Source organism: Balearica regulorum, chromosome 8 (assembly GCF_011004875.1).
Source record: "Balearica regulorum gibbericeps isolate bBalReg1 chromosome 8, bBalReg1.pri, whole genome shotgun sequence".
In the NCBI taxonomy this organism is placed as follows: Eukaryota; Metazoa; Chordata; class Aves; order Gruiformes; family Gruidae; genus Balearica; species Balearica regulorum.
In genome coordinates, this window is record NC_046191.1 from 30,134,883 (window position 1) to 30,156,869 (window position 21,987).

At 40.9% G+C, this 21,987-nt stretch overlaps 1 protein-coding gene across 13 annotated transcripts in view; it reads right to left on the reverse strand.

The window, feature by feature from the left end:
- Positions 1–20,185, reverse strand: part of CEP350 (centrosomal protein 350) — a 75,848-nt gene extending 55,663 nt beyond the window's left edge. For 8 of the 13 annotated variants that reach the window (XM_075760377.1, XM_075760372.1, XM_075760380.1 and 5 more), the window contains exons 1-7: positions 19,994–20,179; positions 10,748–10,833; positions 9,045–9,088; positions 8,006–8,120; positions 7,112–7,244; positions 4,250–4,866; positions 3,625–3,735 (exon numbers count right to left, since the gene is read on the reverse strand). In XM_075760377.1, coding sequence (XP_075616492.1) covers positions 3,625–3,735; positions 4,250–4,866; positions 7,112–7,244; positions 8,006–8,120; positions 9,045–9,088; positions 10,748–10,820 — 1,093 coding nt within the window. In that variant the 5' untranslated portion in view covers positions 10,821–10,833; positions 19,994–20,179. Of the gene's footprint in view, positions 1–3,624; positions 3,736–4,249; positions 4,867–7,111; positions 7,245–8,005; positions 8,121–9,044; positions 9,089–10,747; positions 10,834–10,937; positions 11,040–19,993 lie in introns of all 13 variants that reach the window. The other 5 variants (XM_075760379.1, XM_075760373.1, XM_075760378.1 and 2 more) reach the window with 4 other exon arrangements.
- Positions 20,186–21,987: the final 1,802 nt, after the last annotated feature.

Consider the following 21,987-nt stretch of genomic DNA (forward strand, 5'->3'; position numbering starts at 1 on the left):
GTGATCCAGCCTCTTAAAATCCTCATAGCATGAACATTTTTAATGAAGTGCTGTTTACCTATGCACTGGAACCCAGCAAAGCCACAGCAACGCCATAACAGATCTTTACAAAGCTCATTTTCAATTTTAAAAGAAATGTGGATAGTTTGACCGGAACAATTGTTGGCACACTTCTACTATAGATATTACATTTTACAGTATTAATGTTCCGCAAGAATACGTAATTCCTTCACTCCTGAAACACAAGGGCTGCTTCTTCCACATTAATGCATGACAGCACATTCACCCGTTGCTGCCGTACTGGAGCATGAAAGACAAGATACTCGTGCGCTCTACTTTCTGCAAAACTTGTCGCAGAATTCACCCGGTGATGCGGAACTATTCTGTGTCACCCAAGCCCTCATTTACAACACAATTAGGTTTTAGGCTTTAGAGATGCCAGGATCACTTACTGAAGATAAAAGTAGTATTTTACCGTGTTTTCACATTAGGGCAAAGAACAAAAAGAAAACCTGAGATATGGCTCAATCACCACCCTGTTGAGTGGGCTTCCCAGCTGCCTGAGGTACAAAGCAGAGACCAGCATTGCTCGAGGACAGGCAAGCTGCACATTCAGTCTCAGCAATCTACACTGGACATTTTCAAAGATTTGTTAAAGCACTTTAGTTGACGCGCCTTGAAGATGCTCTTTTCCTAATCCCAGAAGTGGGCTGCAGACAAGGAACTCCATGGCCACATTACCACTGTTCTCTTCTTCCTCGTCCATGAAGAATCTGATCAGACAGCCTAAAACAACCAGGACGCAACCCTCTCCTGAAACTTTATTTAGATGCCAATACTAACTTTTACAGCCCATAATTTCAGCTGAATCCACTCTCTGATGGATGCCCACAGGAAGTATCACGGACAGAACAACAGGTCATATTAAAGGATGTGTAAATGGAGTTTTAAGAGTCTTTCTCCCCCTTGATATCCTTTCGTTATAAATTTGCCAGTCGTCTTGGAGGCTGACAACAAGGGCAGGGAAGACAGAATCAATGCATCAAGTACCAGAGGCCTCAGTGATTGCCTTTGCAGAAATCTAGCTCGCCTCCTCACCTTTTTCAGTGACAAACAGTTCCTTCCTGATACCAGGAAACCGCAGGCTGCTTCCCACTCACTCTGTTCATATTACTGCAATTTTATTCTAGTATGGCAAATCCTGAACATCTTTAAGACAGAACTGCTGCAAGCTTGTGGTCCACACAATCTCCTTTAGCCTAATTGCTAAACAAAGATAAAGATATTCTGTATGGTCTACGCTTACATGTAAAAATCTTGCTGTGGTGAAGAACAATGCTTCTGCAGATATTAGAGATCTTATAACTTATTTTAGCACTAGAGAGCACAGAACAGTTTTGATACAACTGACTGTACACACCCAAAACTACACATGCTGTAACTTTAATACAGAATTAACACATGGATAGATAATCCGACAACCTAAAAATACATTTACAGTATATATTAGGTGCAGCATCAGCATTTCGTTACTTGGAATCAGCTATTCAATATAATCTTTTCAGGTCAGAAAGGAGACACGTTCCACGACAGCTGTTCTACGCATGGCATCAGGACAGGAGTATGGGTGCACACACACAGAACTCCTTCCTTTTGTAGACAGGACTTCACTGACCACATGAGCCAAACATCTTTTTAATTGGACCTCTTCAATGAAACTTTCCAAAAATTTGGACTTCTATAAAGAGCTCATGAATTGTTTATATTATGCTTATCAAAAATAAATGCTAGTGTAAATTAGAAGTCTTTAGAAATTTGGCATTACTCTCACGGACTAATGCTGAATAGAGTATTTGCAAAACAATTTTACTGAAAAGAAGTGGTTCTTTCTGAACTTTTCTTACACGTGATTCTAGAAAAATTCCTCAGTACCTTGTCAAGCTGTACAAGCAAAAGAAAACTGAAGTCTAATAATTTCCATACCAGCCACTAGCCTATCAGCATACAAAGACACCTACAGGTTTACAATCTCATCACATTTTCCTCTGGTCTTACATGTTTTGACCAACGAGAAAAGTTATTTTTAATACGCAAGCTCTTAAGCTGCAAAACTAGAGGTTCTCAGGTGATTTTATTTTCCAGTCCCTTCCTTTTTATTCATCTGCTCTCTTCCCCCTCCACTAACTCAGTCAGTCAAAAGCAATTCAGCCTTACAGCGCTCCACTGTAACCAGCCTAGCAAATCCAAGAGCACACTCGGTCATCCTACCCTAGCTCACCCAGAGAACAGAGCTGCCAATGGTACTACAGTTTTCCAGAGTGGAAAATTCATAAAGACTGGGTCTTGGAGCAGTAGGCTTGAAGACATAAAGCATGTATTACTGGTTTGGTCTTTTAGAAGCAAGCAACTATACAGCTTTTTTTTTAAATCATCTTTGCTCCTAGTTTTAAGCATCAGAATACGGTGTTGCTAAATGAGATAATCACCTAAAAAAAGATCTTTTTCCCTGTGTTGCCATTTTGCAACAATGACACTTACTGTTTTTCAAAAGACCACTAAGCAAAGAGGAATGAGTAACAGTTTTCTAAGCTTTTAGCATTCAACATTCCCTCCTACACACCTTCATGTGGAATAAACCCCAAAGGTAACCTTCGGTTAATTTACCACTGCAAAGTTACACAGTCTCCCGTCCCATATCCTATCCAAGCCTTATAATACTGAAGGTAAAAGTGTTGTGGAGGAAATAAAATCAAGATTATTTAAAAGGTTTCTTAAATCTGCTTCTGGTCTCCCCCTCCTCAGGGAATCCAGAGGAGACCTCTAGAAAAGGCCATGTGTACTAATCTCTGGGACACAAATTTCTCCAAGAACTTCAAGACTTAGATAATTCTGATATAAAACAATAAAGTTCTACAAGTTCAGAGATATTAAACCAATATATAATGCCATATAATCTTGCCACCACACGTAGCTGAAGGCATATCCCTTTACTGTAGGCTACCTACTCCATTTTAAATAAGTGTTCCCAGAGACTTTCCACAGCAGATGTCCTCTATCTCTCCTTTAAACACCTATATGTTCCAACTAAACCACTAACAATTCCCACAGCAGCTTCAGGACCGAGAATTTGTTTAAACCATATTGAAGGAAGTAGAATTCAGGCTTCAACACATAGTGTACAGTGCACATATCACTTTAACACTGTTAAAAATGGCAGAAAAAAGAAAAAAAATTAAATTGTTCCCATGAGATAATAGAGGTTTCATCAAAGTCAAAAGAGGTTTGGTTTTGTCCTTTTGAACAGGAAATTGCATTAATTCATGCAAACATGTATAAAGAAGTTACAAAATTAAACAAAAATTGTTCTAACGAAGACACTTTTTTTTCCTGTTTCAAAGAAAAGCCATTGATTCTTTTCAGTATTGGTTTTCTATGAAAAATATTTTAATGAGAGAACGAGAAGGACTTTTTAATAGGTTTTAACATTCAACAAGTTACTCCTCCTGGTATTTAACACTTACTGCTTCAATTTTTTTGTTTCCATGACTTTGTAGACTTGTACAAAATCTAATTCTCTGCCTCTTAGAGAAGGTTGTGCAGCTTAATCAATTCAGTTTGTCTCACCTGTTAACTGGAGTGCTATGTCTCTATACAGCTCCCGACTAATGTGAAATTCTTCCTGGTGCCAGATCTTTCCATCTGGAGTGCGAATCTTTGTTTCGGCAGGATTGAAACCTGAAAGTAAACAATTTAAGAGTTTAAAAAAACTGCGTAAAACGTAAATAAAGCTTTTTCAGCGTGACAGGGGTGGGAAGCTGCCAAATAAGAAAGGAACTACTTGAATTTCTGATGCCAAATTAGAAGAAAGCAATATACCAGTCTGTCACTTGAAAAACCAGCGGACTGGGTGAAGAAAACATTATTAAAAATGTGAAAGGCTTTCTCAATCAATGTAATGTTACTAAGCTCTGGGACCATAACAAAACATATTGAAATAAACCCAAATGCTAATATAGTGAGCTTCTTTCTTACAGTAATTTGCAAGAAGAGCCAGGAAGAATTTCAAACTAATCCAATTCTTTAAATTGGCAAGAATTTATTTTCTTTGTTGTCCACATCTGCGATCAAACCATGCTATCCACTCCTGTATTGCCCAAACACAGCCAGGAGTCATGTCCATGCTCGATGAATTCAGCTGTGCTCCTTCACCATGTACAACCAACAGGGAGGGGATTCTGCACCTCCGTACCTCTGTATGCTGGAGCAGCAGGTGCAACTGCCACCTTCCTGACTTTGGGAGTCACCGCATTCTCCATGTTTGTGATCACGACAGGTTGCTCAGCATATCCTGAGTGCTGCCCTCTGCCGCCCAGCTCTTCAGAATGCTCCCACTGCTTTCGAATCCGCTCCTTCAGCTTCTCCAACTTAGCATCATGCTGCCGCCGTTTCAAGATTTCCAGCCTATGAGCACTAGAAGTACTCATAGTGGAAGGGGAAGACGCTTTCAGTTCACTGTCCTGGGATGTGTTACTCTGTAGAGTTTTAGTGCTACTCTCATCTCCTCTGGAGCCACTAGATTTTTCCTCTTCCAGTCTTGGAGCTGTTGCAACCTTAAGAAATGCCTCGTTATTCTGCAAGGCATCAATTGCTGGTCGGTCATTCAAATACCTAACAACAGTCTCATCTGCAGCAGAAGAACATGGACTTTCAAAATCTCTGCTGTGTAGATCCCGCTCATCTCGGCCATGTATCATACGCCCTGTTATTTCAGTCTTCCCTTCTGCTTCACCCAAGTCCAAACTAGAGAACAGCTGCTTGGCCTCAAGTTGGCTAGAGCTGTGATAAGACAGAGAACTATATGTATCCCTGATGTAAGAGAAGGAAAAAAAAAAAAAAGTCACCACCAGAAACACAACTGTAGGACCTTCCAACCCTGCAATCAGGACGTTCATTAACTAAAAGAATGACTTTCTATACCTTGTTTCCACTTTAAAGGCAAGTTCTTTTAAAGTTTGATCGCCATATATTTAATAGCGCAAGTCTGACGAAACCAAAAGAGGTTTCTGTTCAAAATTTCATTTTCTGTACTCTCTGTCTGAACAGGACTACATATAAAGTTGAAAAGCTGAAATCAGGACATGTAGAAAATCAGCAAGCAGTAAAGTCACCCTTCAATTTAAAAAGGTTTTAAATAAAAGGCAAGTGTAAAACTTGAGAAGCATAATTAACATATGTTCTCTAAAACAAAGCAATGTACACATGCACAGCTCCTCAACAGCACATTCATGAGCTGAGAAAACAAATACATTGCACCAAAACCCCCTGCCCTGTATTGGAGTATTAAAAAGGCAAGCCCCTGACAAGAACTTCAGAGTGAACTGGTTGTGTCACAACAAATGTAAAGTTTACTGAGAGCTTAGGAATTCAACAAACTAAGGATCTCTCAGCATTTTTTCCCAGAAAAAACAGACTCTATATCTGAATAGGTTTATGGTACATACATTGTTAGGACAAAAATGTATTTAATATTTTTACCAATGAGGGGCTGAAGATGTGAAAATCCGGCACCTAAGCTACCTGGCTTGCTTCTTCAGCAAGTATGTTTAAAGAAGTCATTTAAGCCAGGTCGTAACACTGTACCTGTGAAATTATCTACCTCTCTTTCTCTAGTAGCACACTCATGTTATATACTCTAGTAATCATTACCAATCAACATAAAAGTTGAGTGGTTTAATTGCACAGAATTACACCAAAAGTGTATGTAAATATACACACAGATTGTTCTACCCATTATTCTGGTTTTGTTTTCCCTATGAATGCTTTAAGCATTGACTACAGGCTGTTCTCAGAGAGGAAGTAACATGTTAACGTAGCAGTTCTGATGTTAATCCCCAAATTAATCTCCCCAATGCCACACAGTCGTCCTCCTTTCAAGAAAGCTATTCTTTTCAATTGGATATAATAGCACGAGTCTAGCTGCTCTGTTCTTCTTCTTTTCCCAGAAGTCTGTTAAATTTACTACATGTTTTTAAAACAAACAACCGATAAGTTATTCCAGATAGGGTAGACAACAGAGCTGTTCAATGAACAAAACTGGCCCAAGATTACACAACTGATCCAAATCAACCTCCCATGCAACGAGGAAGAAGAACCTCACAGCTGACACATGAAGTGGAAAAGGAGACCAAAACTTAGATGTTAGGATAAGAATTATTAATAGAGATGTGGTAGAATTAAAAGAAAATACCACTGTCCCAATTCCACTCTAATCAGTTAACAGCAATTTGACTTCGCTGGAGAACATTTAGAAAAAAAATGCAAAGTATGTATTAGAATCCAATAAAAAACTATTACCAACCCACCCAAGCTATTCATCAGGGGTGCCTGTGCAAAGAACACACACTGCTTATAAAACACAAGGGATTGAAGAAGTTAAAAGTTAAAAGTCTTCTAGGCGCTGATACTGCAGCAAGTTATAACTAGTTTATTTCTGCTGCAGCTTCTCTTTCTTTCTGAAAGCTTTTGAAAGCTATATCAGATATTCACTGCAGTACTTTATGCAGGCTAGGAAAAACAGGCTTTCCATATTTTCCTTCATTCTTCACACCCCACCATGTTCTATAGCCTGCAATATTCTGTGTCACTTTTTCGTCTTGAAACAGCTGGTCTCATTTGGGTTTCTCACACAGACAAAAACCTTAATGCATTTTTAGTACTAGGTGTTCTTGCTCTACACTGTCTTATGGTAATACATTTGGGAACATGTGCTGACGAACTAATGAAACAAAGCTGAAAAGGCATGAGGAAATACTCTTTTTGGTCCTAACTAAATAGCTATCAAACCTGTCAGGCAACTGAGGCCACAGCCACATCAACCTGATGTGATCTGGCCCCATTTCAATACATTTGACTTTAAACTCACATTCACTGAACAAAAAATAAATTTGTAACATTTTTGAAAAAGGGAGACCCTTTTGCCCAACACCGTGTGCTGCTCATGTGGGTGGGTGAGGAAGCAAATCAGTTTTTGAGGAGTCGCCCAAAACCTCACTATGAGCTTAATTCCGACCTTAGCATATTTTTTCTCTAAGTCAGCTGTCCCAGCACTAACCTGTATGAAGCCAATGGTTCACGAAATTCCACACGATTGCTTTTTTTCACATTGCTTTCAAGAGTGGTCGCTCGAAGAGGGCTACGTGAGGACTTCTCCTTGCTTGCTTTAGTTTGGCTGGAGGACCGGGAAGCTGAAGCAGAAACCAAAGAATCCTCTATGTACCTATCTCTCCAGAAAGAGAAAGCTCTTGGGGCTTAACAATTAAGAACACAGTTTTTCTTGGGTTCGAGCAGCATTCCAAAATAGCATTTATAGTACTGCCTCTCTTTTTCAACAAGCTGATTTCAACAACTAGAAGCAAGGTGGTAAGCACTTGAAACAATTATTTTATTTAAAGAGAGAATAATTCTTAAACATTAATTATAATTAAATCTGTGTAAGATGACTGTGTTGCCACTAGAGGTCGATCTGGCTGTTCTTCTCCAGTGGCTCACTACTAGAATGCTCTAAATAGTATTTAAAAGGAGGGCTTATTTCTTATGAGCAAACGATCTCCTTAAATGAAATAAAGGATGCAGCAGATTTAGCATTCTATCGGAGTATAACAGTTGATAAATATTAAAAAACAGAAACAGCTAGTCCAGCATAAACATAAGCACACACAATTGTTATCCAAAACCCCCACAAGACCATGGTAGCAGAATGGGATAAAGCACTGCTCGCTCACAGCGTGGGGAAAGTTGTGTCACTCCCTCTAACCAAGTGACTACGATAGCACACTTTCCTTCCTAAGCTAAGGGAAGAAAACATTAGTTTCTCCTGGGCAATTAGAGTTTTACAAATAAAGATCATTAGCAGTAGACAACTTGGGAGCAGGGAGGAGAAATCGAGTTTTCCCCGAAGGCAGTGGCTTTACTCTGCCTTCCATGCTGTGTACTCAATAATACATACCCTTTCTGCTTATCTTCCTGCTAGCGCTAGCAGAGGGCTTCTTGGCATCCATGACGGAATCGAATACAGCCGTGCTGGTGGGAGCTATTTCCAATTTGTTCTCTATATGACGTAGCTAGAATTTGAAGATAACGCAAATTAGAATACTGTTTTCAATTTTTAAGCTACGGTTTTTTCCCCTAACAAATTTTTCCTCATTTTCATAATTACAGAACTGCAGGCAACAACAATTTCACAAGGCTGATGTTGCAAAACTGTATAGCCTTATGGCCAGAAACTATGTCATATTATGAAGTATTGTTTAAAAATAGTATCTAAATTAGGTTTTGTTGCATAGTTTTGTTTCCCTAAGTAGGCTGTTGTGAAAAAATTAATAACAACATGCCATTCAGAGTCTTAATGCTTGGCCGGAATGAAATATTAATTCCACTTGGAATAAATTCTATAATACTCTTTTCAAAATGGAGCATGATACAAGATGCCACATCTAAAAACCCACACTGATGCTCAGCTATTAAAAAAAAAAAAGTGAAAAGGCTACGGGAAAAAGATGAATTCCCTGAAAACCCAAACTGAAGCCAGGTTTTAGAAACTAGTGTCATGTTTTAAGCACCTAAGTTCCCACAGAAAGACAACAATTCCAATGCTCAAAGATGGAAAATTACAAAATACACTAGTGTTGTCCCAGTTTCTGACTGGTTTGTGTAAACAGGGGAAAGCTATTTTTTTCAAGTTATCAGAAAAATGAGAAGTCACCACTTTCTTAAATAGAAAGGTAATATTAGACTCAAGACTTAGCAGATATTACTATACTCAAGATTAAGTTTGCTGTGGCAAAAATTTCTTCTACTATATGTGGAAAACTTTTTCCAAGATACAACAATGTTCAACATGCACATACTCCAACTGCTTGCCCTACTTTCAATTTATTTAACAGACAATTACTGAGCAAAATAATACTTTGGTTAAAGCTTTTGTAGCTATTAACTGATTTGAAAAGGAATAACAAAAAAAGAAATGAAACAAAATCCATACTTACAGCAGCCTTAGTCTGAGAAAAAGTAGCCCATGCTGCAGTTAGATCTTACAGGGCAGAAACAAAGACATAAATTTCTCATTAGTACATGGAAAACAATGAAATAAAATATTGCTACAAAACAATGTTCATGGATTCACTAATCAAGTTCTTTTAATGACTCAGTTCCAGCCTGTGAATCTCCTCTATAAGAGGCTGTTATCAGTCAAGACTCATATTAACAGAGCAATAAAATATTTAATATAAAATTTAATGAGATCACTAAGTTAGGTTGAATGCATTATTACACTTGAAATCAAGTCTACCACATATTATAGAAGATCTTTAGAAGACAAAGTAAAGCTGTTTCTCTACCCCGACACAAGTATCTTTCATGTTTCTATTACATTATAGTTCAACTTCTTTTTTTTTTTTCCCCTTCCATTTTCTTCTTCAGTACACTAAGCATGAATACATGGTCATTGAAAGACTGTACTCAAAAACCAAGCTTTGAACACGTGAATTTTGAATAGTGATCTTCTTGAACTGTACAGCCTACAAATAAAACAGAAGTGACAAGCAGGAGGCACTAATTAACTTCAGCCTTTTGATCTCAACAGATAGCACGTGCTCTATACGCAATCCAGCTCAGTAGGATGTAGTAGTATTTTCCTCTAAAAATATTTACTTCCTTAGTTCCCCTCTTCTTTTAGTTTCTAATGGTTTTCTTCTAGTCTAATTGTTTACACAATGCAACATCCAAAACTTCATGTGTGTCAGAACCATGAAGAGTAGTAATATTAGAAAGCTTAAAAATAACTAACATTTTCTAATAACTAATTTCTAATAACTAACTAACGTTTTCTAATAACTAACACAGACGCAGCAACACAAAGGAAGAGGGTTAAGGAAGTAGCATAGAAACGACTTTGCTTTGACTTAGAGAGATGGTGCTTCATGTCTACAGAACACCTCAGTTTCACAAGGTATGTATTTTTAAAAGAAACCGAACATATTGCAGGAAACAATCAGCAATAATGTCCTCTTACAAATAAAATAACAATAATCTCTCTCTACTTTCAAAATAACTTCTGGAGCCCAGTTTTGTCATAGTGGCGATCATAAGACTGATCTTGAACCACAGACTTAACATGCGACTCAGCTGCTTTACGGACTAGAGCTTTCTTCCTCTCAGGGATGTACCGTAATTTTTTTGTTTGCCCCCTCCTTTCCTAAATTACACAGTAGTGATGGCAGTAAAAAGCTAACAGGATTTCTCCAGTTCAGGGAGACAAGAGTGCTGCCAGTCATCTTAGCAGTGATGTACTGCTGCTATTCGAGTGTCTTTAGCTCTTCACCACCTTGGAACGGAGCAAAAGTCAGGAGCAACCGCCTCTCAGGCTCTTCTTCACTTCTTTCAAGAGCCCGCAGTTCCTAATTTCGGGTCCTGCCCTGCTCCTCCTCTACAGCACTCAAAAAAAAAATAACCTGTCTCTGTGCCATCTTGGCAACCATATCATAGGCTGGCAATTCCTAATGCAGATCAGCAAATACTCTGCAGATCAGAGTATGAAACTGCTATCTCTGCAAAAAGGAAGCCATATAACACGTGGTCTTAGCTTCCATATTGAGGTAGGAGAATACTTTCTATAAAAACTCTCCAAAGTTTCAAACAACTCATGATAAAACATCTTTCAAAACAAGGCAATAAAACAGAAAATCCATACCTCTGGCAGAATCCTTGTTTTGGTTATGCCTCGGCTTTTGTAGAGGCACTTCATTTGACTTGTTGCTCCACATCGTGTCAATTTATCTACAAAAAAACCAGCCATGTAAGAACCTCAGAGGTATAAAGTAAGAACAAATGTATCTTATGCTAAAGAGAACATAATCTTGATCACTATAATGAATGTTCACCTCATATGATGATTTCAAACTCATATCATGAACAAGATGAGAAGATCAGCACCAAATCACAAACATGTTTACAGCTTGCAGTTTTTCAGAAACCATGTAATTCTGTGGATAAAGAGGGGTTTGCTTTTGTTCTTCTTTGTTACAAAGAAGAGTGGACTTTGTTACAAAGAAGAGTGGCATTTATTCTTATCATTAGGATTACTACGATGGAGAGGAGAACTTAGGGACTAGAATTGTTCTTCTTATTATACACACACAAATCTATATAGTTTATTTTATGATGCCCTGTGAATGTAGTATTGTAATATACTCTATGTATTCTGTAACTCTCTACGAAGAGTACCAGATTAATTAAAAAAGTTTGACATTGCTTGTTATACCTTTCATCCTGACACTCAAGTAGACGCTGCCAGTCCTTTACCTGAGCTGAACAGAACACAAATCAGACAAACAGTGAGCACACTTTTGAGAGCACCTTACTTCTACTGATAACTCACAGATGATGCTGATGACCCCTCATGGTCAGTAACTCTGTCTCAATGCCTTGGTGGGTGGGTGTGCGTACATATATACACACACACACACACACACACGATGCCCCTCTATAAAAGGCCACTCAACCTCTCCTCCTTTTTGTGCAAGCTGGGAAGTAATCACAAAGCATCCTGCTGTATCTCTCCCAACAAATACCTGCAGTGCCAACTCCAAGCGTACAATATGACTCTCACTGGCTTCGGTGCAGCCAGCTGAGATGCATCCAGCAGTTTTGCTTAACTCGGGTCGCTGCTGTCTGAAAAAAGGACATGTAAGAAGAACTGAGCATTCTGGAGCTGTCTACAGTTTCAGGAAGGCAACACTGCAGTAGCTTTCAGTTGCGACATAATCTTCATAACTGTAAGGGTTTGGGTTTTAGATGTCCCCTTTGGAAGGGTGGGAGAAATTTACAGCTTTTCAAAACCTAGCTACAAATGGCATTGATTCCCACCAACCTTTGCGTTCCTACAGATCACTAAAATAACTTCTTTCAATTGCTATAGCTTCCATGAATAAGCAGCACCCTACAAAAAACCAAGTACTTGTATAATTCAATACCCTGTCTCTGCAAGAAGACAGAGAAGACACCTTAACGGTATAAAGAGTACAGCTAAGGGGTGGGGGAGAAAAAAGAAATAAATCAAGACACAGTTGCCATGTCTATTTATAGGATTTCCATGTGGGGTGGTGGACCAGTTAAACACTAAAATACAGTGAAATTAATATTTACTAAAAAAATAATACTATACTTAAAATTTATGAAAAGGGAGTTTATATTTGAAAATGTATTTTACATCAACACAAAAGTCTCAATGTTGCATGAATAACTTTAAGAAGATTAAATGCATTGTAAAAATTACACTCTGAAATGAGAGCTTCAGAATATTTTTTTTTTTTTTTGCTAAACTAAACGATCCATCACTATTTAATAGAGAGCTTAAAGGAAGGGACACACACACACAAAAACCAGCTCAACAGATGAGATGCCAAAGAACTTCTGTGGGGACAGCAGTGATGGCAAAAGATTATCTGCAGATTGGATGAGGCTATGAGGATCTCAAAGGTTTGTTGAAAAAAGGTAGAAGCCTGTGGAATCAGCAGAACTGATCTCCTGGTTATTTGGTTGTTCACTAGTAGACACAGACATCCTACACAGGTTCATTACAGGCTGGTTTGCCAAGTCTTGTCTTGGGTGAATGGTTAAGATACAAACACCATTCTGTTCCGACATTCCAATCCCGCATGAAATGTCCATCTCATTCTCTACTCATTTGTCCACGACAAGAAAAAAAAAGTGCATGAAAGAAGGCACAGCAGAACCGCTGCAGATGAGGACCTAAGTCCTCAGGAAAAGGATATACCCCAAACTCCTGGAAGAAACCGGGACGCACACCCCACGCACACTCTTCCACAAACACTGTTCCTACGGGAAGACACCGAAAAGGACTGACAGATCGGAAAGTGCATGAGCAGACACCAGAAAGGAGGGAACGGAAACAAAGAGAAAACCACTGCCAAATAAAAAAGATGAGAAACCAGGACTACATTTACTACCAAACCTACCAAGGATGGCATTAAAAAGTACAACAGACAACCAAATAACAAGTCAACATAGTTAAGAGGACAGCTTTTTAAAAGGAATGGGAGATATGAAAGTAAAACGTGCTTAGCAAAGGTACACAAAAATGTGAAGAGATGAAAAACAGGGCTGGTAAAAAGCAAAAGAAAAGTGGTGAGAGAAGCAGAATATAAGAAGAAAGAGAATGGAAAAAGACAGGAAGGAGAGATAAATGGAATGAACTTTTGAAGAACTGGCATAGAGTGGCAAAAAGGAAGAAACAAAACTGGTATATTGGTCCAATTGTAAAGTTTTTCCAAGTATCCTCAGTATGATTTTTTTCTTAGTGGCACAACCTCAGTAAGAAAAGGAAAGAGGAAACTCAGAAGTCATGGCACTGAAACAAGGAAACAGGAGAGGAAACTGAATCATACGGATTCAGAGAAGGCAGAGAATATGAGCAAGAGATCACCCACTGTTATTTAGTGGTTATGCAAAAAAAAAAACCCTGTATGCATAGGGAACAGTATTCCTCAAGACTCTGTTTCTTATAAAAACACATGAAAGGGATACCACAAAAGAAAAGATGAAGCTTTGCTAAGAGTAGGGAAAGAAACAAATTATTAATATTGCCTTCTAAGGGATATTTTTAAATGTTTAATCCCCAAAGTGGCAGGGTTTGCTACAAACTGGGTATACGGTGCACGAGGCCAGCACTCCACACAGTTTAAGCTACAATAAGGCAGCAGTGCCAATAAAAGAAGCCACCTTATCCTTTCTTTATGTCTTGGTCTCTCTTGCCTTATTCAGGTGGCAAGCCAATGGGATTACGTGGTAAAGCAAAGTGGACTGGGAATCTGGTAAGGTCTAAAAGTAGCTTTTTCAGTCTCTTTGCTTTATTAGTTTTAGCTATGTCGTACCATAAGCTACAAGCTCCATGCAAGCAGAATGAGAAGGAATGGAACCATTGAGGAACAGTCTGTCCTGCTGTCACGTATCATAATCTACAGTTGTTCCCCAAGAGCAAATGCTTGAAGCTGCTATTGCCTTTACCTCAAGGAGAGCAAGTGGGACTGGGGAAAATGAGAACCATTCCCATTACCACCTTCTTACCACTGGGGTCTATACGCCCTGATCCAGTGTGTCCCACTGCACCCACACCTCGCTCAAAGCAACTTGTCCATGGGGGAAATGGACACAGAAACAAACTAAAGGTTTTAGGGATGATTTTTCCTGTTTACAAAAATATTTTAGGTTTTCATGTACAAATAATTGAAAGTTGACTTCCGAAGCCTGAAGACCGTCTGGAGCTCCTGGCTGTGCAGCTCCGGTTCTGCAGTACTGGCAATAACAGACAAACACAGGTGGACAGACACAATCAGATCTAGTCAAGCAAACTATTTTTCTGAGCCAGCCCACTGAAAGTGATGGAATTTCTATTTAAAGACGACAGAAACACTTTCCATGTCTCCTCAAATACCACCGAATACAATTTATGATGATACGCTTGAGTCTGGAATACAAATACCTTTACGTACTCATTTTTCTGGAATCTGAGCTTTTACCATGTGGCATTATCCCATTTAAATGAGAGCTAAAAATATCCATAATACATTGTTCTAAGATTATTTTTTTTTGTTATGTTTATGGGCTTTTAAAATGTTTTTTGATACAAAAGTAACATACTTTGGGGTTTTTGGCCTCAATGTATTTTGAGAAAACTGTCTCTCAAAGCAATTAGATGCAGGTGATTTACTGACCTCCTCAGGACACGTTCCAGTCCAACAAACAAATGCATGACTTTTTTTTTTGTCAAAAAAGCACCACATCTCCAAAATCTTTAGCTGACTCTGCAGAATCACACGGGTCCTCCCCCCACCTTCTTTCAATGCTCATTTATAGAATAAGCCTTCAAAATAGAAATGCAATGTATTTCAAGGGCAAAGGTTCTGAAAGGAAGTTAATATTCAAAATCCAAGTACAACTCCAATTGCACAATGCTTCACAGCATCTTAACACTTCTCCACCACATTACCTCAAGTCTGTAATCTCTGCTTTGCTCCTCCAAAATTATTTCTCCTACAACACTGGAGATTTTTCTTCTCGTGATTTTTAAGTGGTGCTGAGCTAAAGAGTCAATGGGTTCAAACTATTCAGAGTGCCGTTATAGGTAGTTTTGCTGGTATTTAATCTGACTGGCTGCGAATACTATTTGACTTCGAAATATTTTACTGGTCCAGATTGCACTGCACCCCACAAGTGAGGCTGTATGTAATGACAATGGACACAATTGTGTAAAGCTGATGCAAGAAAAAGCTGGAAGTAACAAACACCAGTAATGCCCAAGGAGTTTGTGAATGTTAGCTGCTCTGAATGAGTAAAATTTTAGATAATATTCAGTATTTTGTCTTGTAATGCAAACAGTAAATATACCAGAAGAACTCACATTCTAATCATTATGACTTTGGAAAACAGTAATTAAAACCAAAAAAACCTTCAAAAGTAAAACAAATAGAGTGCCTTGATACCACTTCCTACGTGCTCCCAAAGGAAATCCCATGAATTGAATATTAGTTGCATTCGTCAGTTCTTGAACTTGATCTTTAAGACGTTGGTATTTCTGTACTTGCTCTGCTGCTGCATCTGCCAAAGATGTGGATTTACTCTCACATCTTACTGTGATGTCTACTACAAGGGCCTGATCCCCTTTAATACCAAGTCCATGTTCCTGTTAACCAGGAAAATAAATGACATCAACAGTCATACATCCATCAGATGTCAGAAAATACAGTAGAAAAATACGAGTATGTTTCATGAGCTCTAAGATTAAATCACCAGCATCAGTCAGCTACTAAAATTGCACCCAAACTATAGTGAAGATTTTTCTATAAATGAAACATTACCGAATCTGATTCTCTCCAACTATACACTGAGGATGGACATTTACAACCCACTTCTGCTATTAGAAGACATGGCAACTTGCAGAAGTGTCCCTGCTTCATGACAAGCGATGTAAAAATGATGAAAAAAACCCCACCCCAACTGGTACTAAAAAATGGATTAGTGGTTTTATTAAAAGTAAAATGCATTCAATGTCTTGCTCTGCTGCATCACATGCTAGGAGGTACTCTGAGGAAATCTATTGAAATGGATGTTGTGACAGCTAGCGTAACTTGATTCATTGTTCATGAAGAAATCAGAGTACAAAGCCACAGAGAATGCATCCATTTATTAAGGAGATGCACACGAGGGTTTGCCTATCCATTCAGAAGTTCTGTATTTTCTTTGACTTCAAAGATCTTTGCATTTATGACAGAAAAATAAATAAGCAACATATCCTAGTTTCAAGAACAAATAAAATACTCCTGCATTTGTTTCCTTGGTCCTCATAACAAAAGTTCACTCGTTCCATCTCTGCAGATTAGAAGATTTCAATTCTTGCAGATTTCTATTCAGCAGAATATGCTCAAATTTTTCAACAAGTCCTGTCTTCAAAAGGCCAGCATTCACTACCCTTCATCTCACAAGGAACGCTTCCACTGTGAGGGATTCTTCTTAGAACTTACAGGCAATCCTCTCAGCCAAGTACAAGAACCAGACCGGCCAATTTTGAGAAGCTAAGACAACAGCTTTCAACTGCTCAATAGTACCAAGGACGTAGGAGCAGAGCAGAGCAGCAACTGCACCTGCAGCTGTGTCAACCGGAGACCGATCACTGTTTTCTTTCACAGCAGAATAAAATGCATGGAAACTTAAGGGAAAATATTCCAAATGTCACTTTCTCAAGTTTGATGCCTTTGCTCTGAAATTGCATTGAGACGTAGTATCTGAAAAGCGTCTCAATAACAACATGAGACATAAAAAACCCCCACAACTTCACAACAGGCTGAAAAGTGACCTGGCATTACAAAGACAGGTACTAAGACCCTGCTGAGAACGCTTCTTCTTGAACTAGCTAAAAACAGCAATAAAATATTTTCTCATATTTAAATAATTCAATCCCATTAAAAGTTTTAAGTGCCTAAAGCCTAAATCCAGACTTTTCTGTTTCAGTAGGACAATTCCACCCAATGGAATTGCTATTAGCAAACATAACACATCATGTTAATATGACTGGAAAACATCAGAGAAAAATGTAACTGTTATTTAAACTTTTATACTCCTTTGCCATGGATCGGACTTAGTGTGAAATTCTGCCCTCTGTGAGGAGTGTTCTTACAAAGCTAGAATTTCTGTTAGCGTTCAGTAAGTTTCAATTGACCTAGTATAATTGATTAGTTAATTTATTTGCTCTATTCTTTCTCCAGTATATTGACAAAGGTTTCAGACTTACGCATACAAGTAATTTTATTCTCAATCGAGTAGCCCATTAGAGTCTATTATATCATTAGCACAATGATACACATATGTCTTCCAAGCACTACATCTATGGATAAATTTTACACTCAGACACTCTGATCCAGCCACATGCCTAACGTATTACCTGTACTGGGAAAGTTTTCTCTCTGCACTCAACTACCAAACCCCTCCTCTTACCATTATTATACCACTATACTTGTTCTCATATTTGCTTGAATAGCATGAATTACATTAGTTTAAGTACATCAGTAGCACAGTTTGAACAATGCTGCTGTACTGGTAAAAAAAGTCACGCTCCTGATGTAAATTTCTAAGGTAGAGTTGAATAGATTTAGCAACTTGACAGTGATGAAGGACTGCACGTATTCCTCCCTACCTTCCCTAGCAATCTTGCCACTCCTCTGTGATAGATGCAGTGCTCATCTGACTGCGTCACAAGCCAGTTCAACTCACTAACCCAGCAGAAAATTACTCACTTTTTCTTTTTTTGTTGGGTTAGTTTTCTACCAGTTTACAAAACTGAACCAGGTTGTTACACGGTCAATGCCAGAATTGGTCAAAGTGCGGGAAAAGAAGCATCAGCAAAACATCATGCTCACTCACCGTACATCATGCAGCTTCACCTAACTGCCATGGATACAGCACTATGAAATAGATCTAGCACTATGTGCACTAACGCTCCTGATTTCAACAGTATATCTAATTTTAAAGACATAAATAGGACTACTGCCTCATCTGGGCACACTTAAGTCAATGAGACTAATCACATTAATGGCTTTCTGCACAAGCCTGTTTGATACAACATAACTTTCTAGCAGAAACAAGCAGTGCATCTGGTAGAGAGGTGCAAAAAGTTCAGAAAGTTCAGAAAAGTGCAGAAAGTTCATTTTACCTGAGTCAAATAATCTTTAGAGTAGAAGAGGAGACAATTCCAAGATTAGACTCTTATCCGTTTAAGGGATGTTTTTACTATGGTGGCACAAATCGCTGATTCGTTATTTCAAGACATGAAAGACACCGTCCACACCGGGACTATTATATCTGTAAAGTCTTCCCAGTGGTACAGTGGCAAACTTAAGCTATGCATCAGCTCAGTGAAACAAATTAATGCAAACAAAATGTTTTATAGTTTTAAAGTTATATTCTTTCAGTTGCCACCACACCTAGCCCAGAGTTTCTACCAGAAGATCTACACCAATCAGCAGTATAATTTCCACAGTACCCTGGCCCCTTGTAGAAATGTGTCATTGCTTCATAAATTAAGTTGCTCTATTTAGTGGATGCAGCATACCTTTGTTTAAACTAGCGTCACTCTCAGAAACTGAAGCCTTCAACAGTTTACAGTCTTCGCGTGGCCACACCCTCAGTTGCATTTAATTATCTAAAGCATTACCTAATGAAACTGTTGTAGCAACCAGAACTATCCAAAAGAGCGAGCAGTTCACGGAACTTAGCCTGTCCATGCAGACAGTCTGACAGAATGCTTCGAGCTCACATGCAAATCAACGAACGAGCGCCCGGCCGTCTACAGCTCCGCACACGTACTACGCTTCTGGTCACAGTTGACTCTTGAACAGGTTTTGAAGCCTGTACACTCTGTAGCCCTGTGTAGTAGTTTAAGATGACAAAAACACAGAACTGACCGGTCGTGTTATAAATTTTCAAGTGCAAGACACCGGAGTGTTCACCTACTCAATGAAGCTATTTGACACACAAACCTCTACATGCACGTACGTACACAACGCGCCAGGAGACTCTTGGCTGCCGAGTTACAGCTTATATCCAAAGACAGAAAAAGACAAACTATTACAGAAAAACTACATCAACAGCAGGCATTATATGACAGAAAACTGCATCCACAGGAAAAAAAGCCACAGTCATACCAGTATAAAAAGCTTTATGCTAACAACAGCCCCAATGAATGGCACCAATGAAGGCAGAAAACGCTTGGGGCAGCTGTTACCCGGGGATGTAAGAAGCACTCTCAGCGGGCAGACACCGAGTGACCCCGGAGCTCTCCCCCCAAGTCCCGGGGCAGGCAGCCCACGGCACAGGCACAAGCTGCGTGTAAACCTCAGGGGCGCCGTCACAAGCCCGAGCCGGTACAACGGGACGGTTCCCGAGGGGAGCGGGGACCAGCCGTGCTCTGCCCGTCCCGCCCGGGCTCGGGAGGCGGACAACGAGCCGGAGACAGCACAGCTTCACAGAAAAAAACCCGGTTTCGGCGGTTTTCCCATACAAGGCGAAAGACAACAGCGAAACTAGAGCTCCCCTACCCTCTCCCTTCCTCCGCTACCCCCTGATAAAATAAGCAGTAGAAAACAAAACTAGAAAGAGAGAGACTTAACGGATAAGAGGGGGAAAGCAGAGGACGTCGGAGCCCGGCGGCGGCACCAGCAGAGGCCGAGCCAAGTGACAGCCGGCAGCACCGCCCGGTCGCCGGCACTCCGGGCCGCCAGCCGGGCCCGCCAAGCCCCCGCGAGCGGCCCCGCCCCGGCTCCACCTCGTTCGGCGCCCCGGTCCCCAGCGGGACAGCAGCCGCCAGCGGCGCCGGGCCGAGCGCGGCCTGGGGCGGCGGCACGGGCCGCTCCCGGCGCCTCCTCACCTGGTCGCGGCGACGGTGGCGATCGACGCCCGCCGCCCCGGAGGCAGGTCCCGGCACATCCCGCAAAAACAGAGGGAAGGGTGGCGGGAACTGGCGGCGCCCCGAGCTCGGCTCCGCTGCCCGCCGGCGCGCAGCCTCCTCAGCGGCGCCAGCCCGCCGCCATTACCGGCCAGCGACTGACACGGAGCGGCGGCGGCGGTGAGAGCGGCGGCGCGGGGCAGGGCGGGAGTGACCGGCCAAGTCTCGCGAGAACCGGCCCCGCCGGCGACCTTCCCAACATGGCGGCGCCCCGCCGCTCCCCCCCTGCCCACCGCCTTCTCCTCACTCCCGGCGGCGGCCATGTTGGGTGCGGCGTGGCCCCATCGCCTCAGCGGGCCGCAGCCGAGCAGTGGGGCGGCGCGGCTCCCCCACCCCGGGGCGCCTCCGCGAGCGGCCCCGCAGCCCGCCTACCTTGCTGAAGCCGAGGCCGGGCTGAGGTGAGGAGCGGCGCCCAGCGCGCTGCAGGTGTACCCCGGGCGGCGGGAAGGGCTGAGGGCGGCGCCGGCCGAGCGCACCTTTCATGGTGCCCGGGAAGCCCACGCAGCGACGCGCCCGGCCCCGGGCGAGGCGGCCGCCGTCAGCTCCCGGGCTCGGGGCAGGGGCGGCCGGGTCCCTGTCACCTCACAGGCCCGGGGAGGTTCGAGCCCTCAGGCTTCTCTGGGCGCCAGAGCCTCCCTCAGCCTCAGAAAAATGTCATTTTCCAGTATTTTCCTCAAAGCTCCCCCACCCCTCCACAGGTGTGCAGGCTTGACTTGCCGGTTCAGTCCACATGCAAATCATTTAAAAATAAAGAGCTGTGGCAGAGCTCTGGGTTTTGATGCAAGAACAGAACTTCGCAATGTTTATTAAACCGCCGCTGCAGAGCAGTGCCAACGCTGATGCTGGCATTCCTGAAGCGGCTCCAGTCGAAACTAGGGCACCATTTTTTGAGTCATTTGTATTCATAGCTAAGTCATCTTTATAAAAATAATTTTTTTTTTTCTTCAAAATGAAAGCAGCTCTGATTACAGTCTCCCACTTGCCAAATTTAAGTTTAAATAAACAGCATTTGCAAGACTTCACGGAGATGACTGAGTACCACTGGCTTAATTTCACTTTTTAACAGTCATTATAAACCCGGAAGAGTTTGTTAGTATACTATCTTCTTTTGCACAGATTCCACCCCAAAGATGCATTTAAACAACCCACGTTTCAAAAATAGGTCTAAGATGTTATCCAACTATAACAAAATTACTTCCACTGAAGAAGGAAAGTCATTAGAATAGGAAAAAATAAATTCTTCCTACAGTTATTTTGGGAATGTCTCCTTCAGGGCTTGTCTACAACTTCATCAGAGTCTGGTTTTCAGTCATTAGCATGACTGTTTGACTATTGATGCCAAATTTCTTGGGGGAGCACGGGGGTGGAGAGTTATCTACCCCAACCACTAAGGGATCACTAAAACTACTGGAGGTTTGGGGTTTTTTTTCTTTCCCTTTTTTAACTAAAAAGGATTAAACTATTTTTACATAGCCTCTCCTTTTGTGAATGGTCAACATTTTGCATATAAATTATTCCAATATGGGAACACCATACAAAAACACCCTAAACACTGAGAGACCATTACTTAGGCAATGCAGAACTTAATCATGTCACAATTACAGGATACCCATTTAACGTTAATTTGGCTCTTTTACATACACAAGCTAATTACAGAGTATATTTTCCAGCGTAAGCATACCTCCTTTGAAACAAGAGGTAAGCTTGAGATGTCAGTGGTTAAACCTTTGAAAACTATTTTGTTTTGCCAGACGAAGGAAAAGAAAAAAAATACGTGAACACCGAAAGACGAGCACAGCTCCAATGGGAAAAAATGGTAAGTAGTGCCTAATTCCCTCCTGAGTCCTCAAAGAGCAAACCCACTCCTCCCAAATGCAGGAGAAGACTGTAAATAGTAATAACAACAACGATGACAG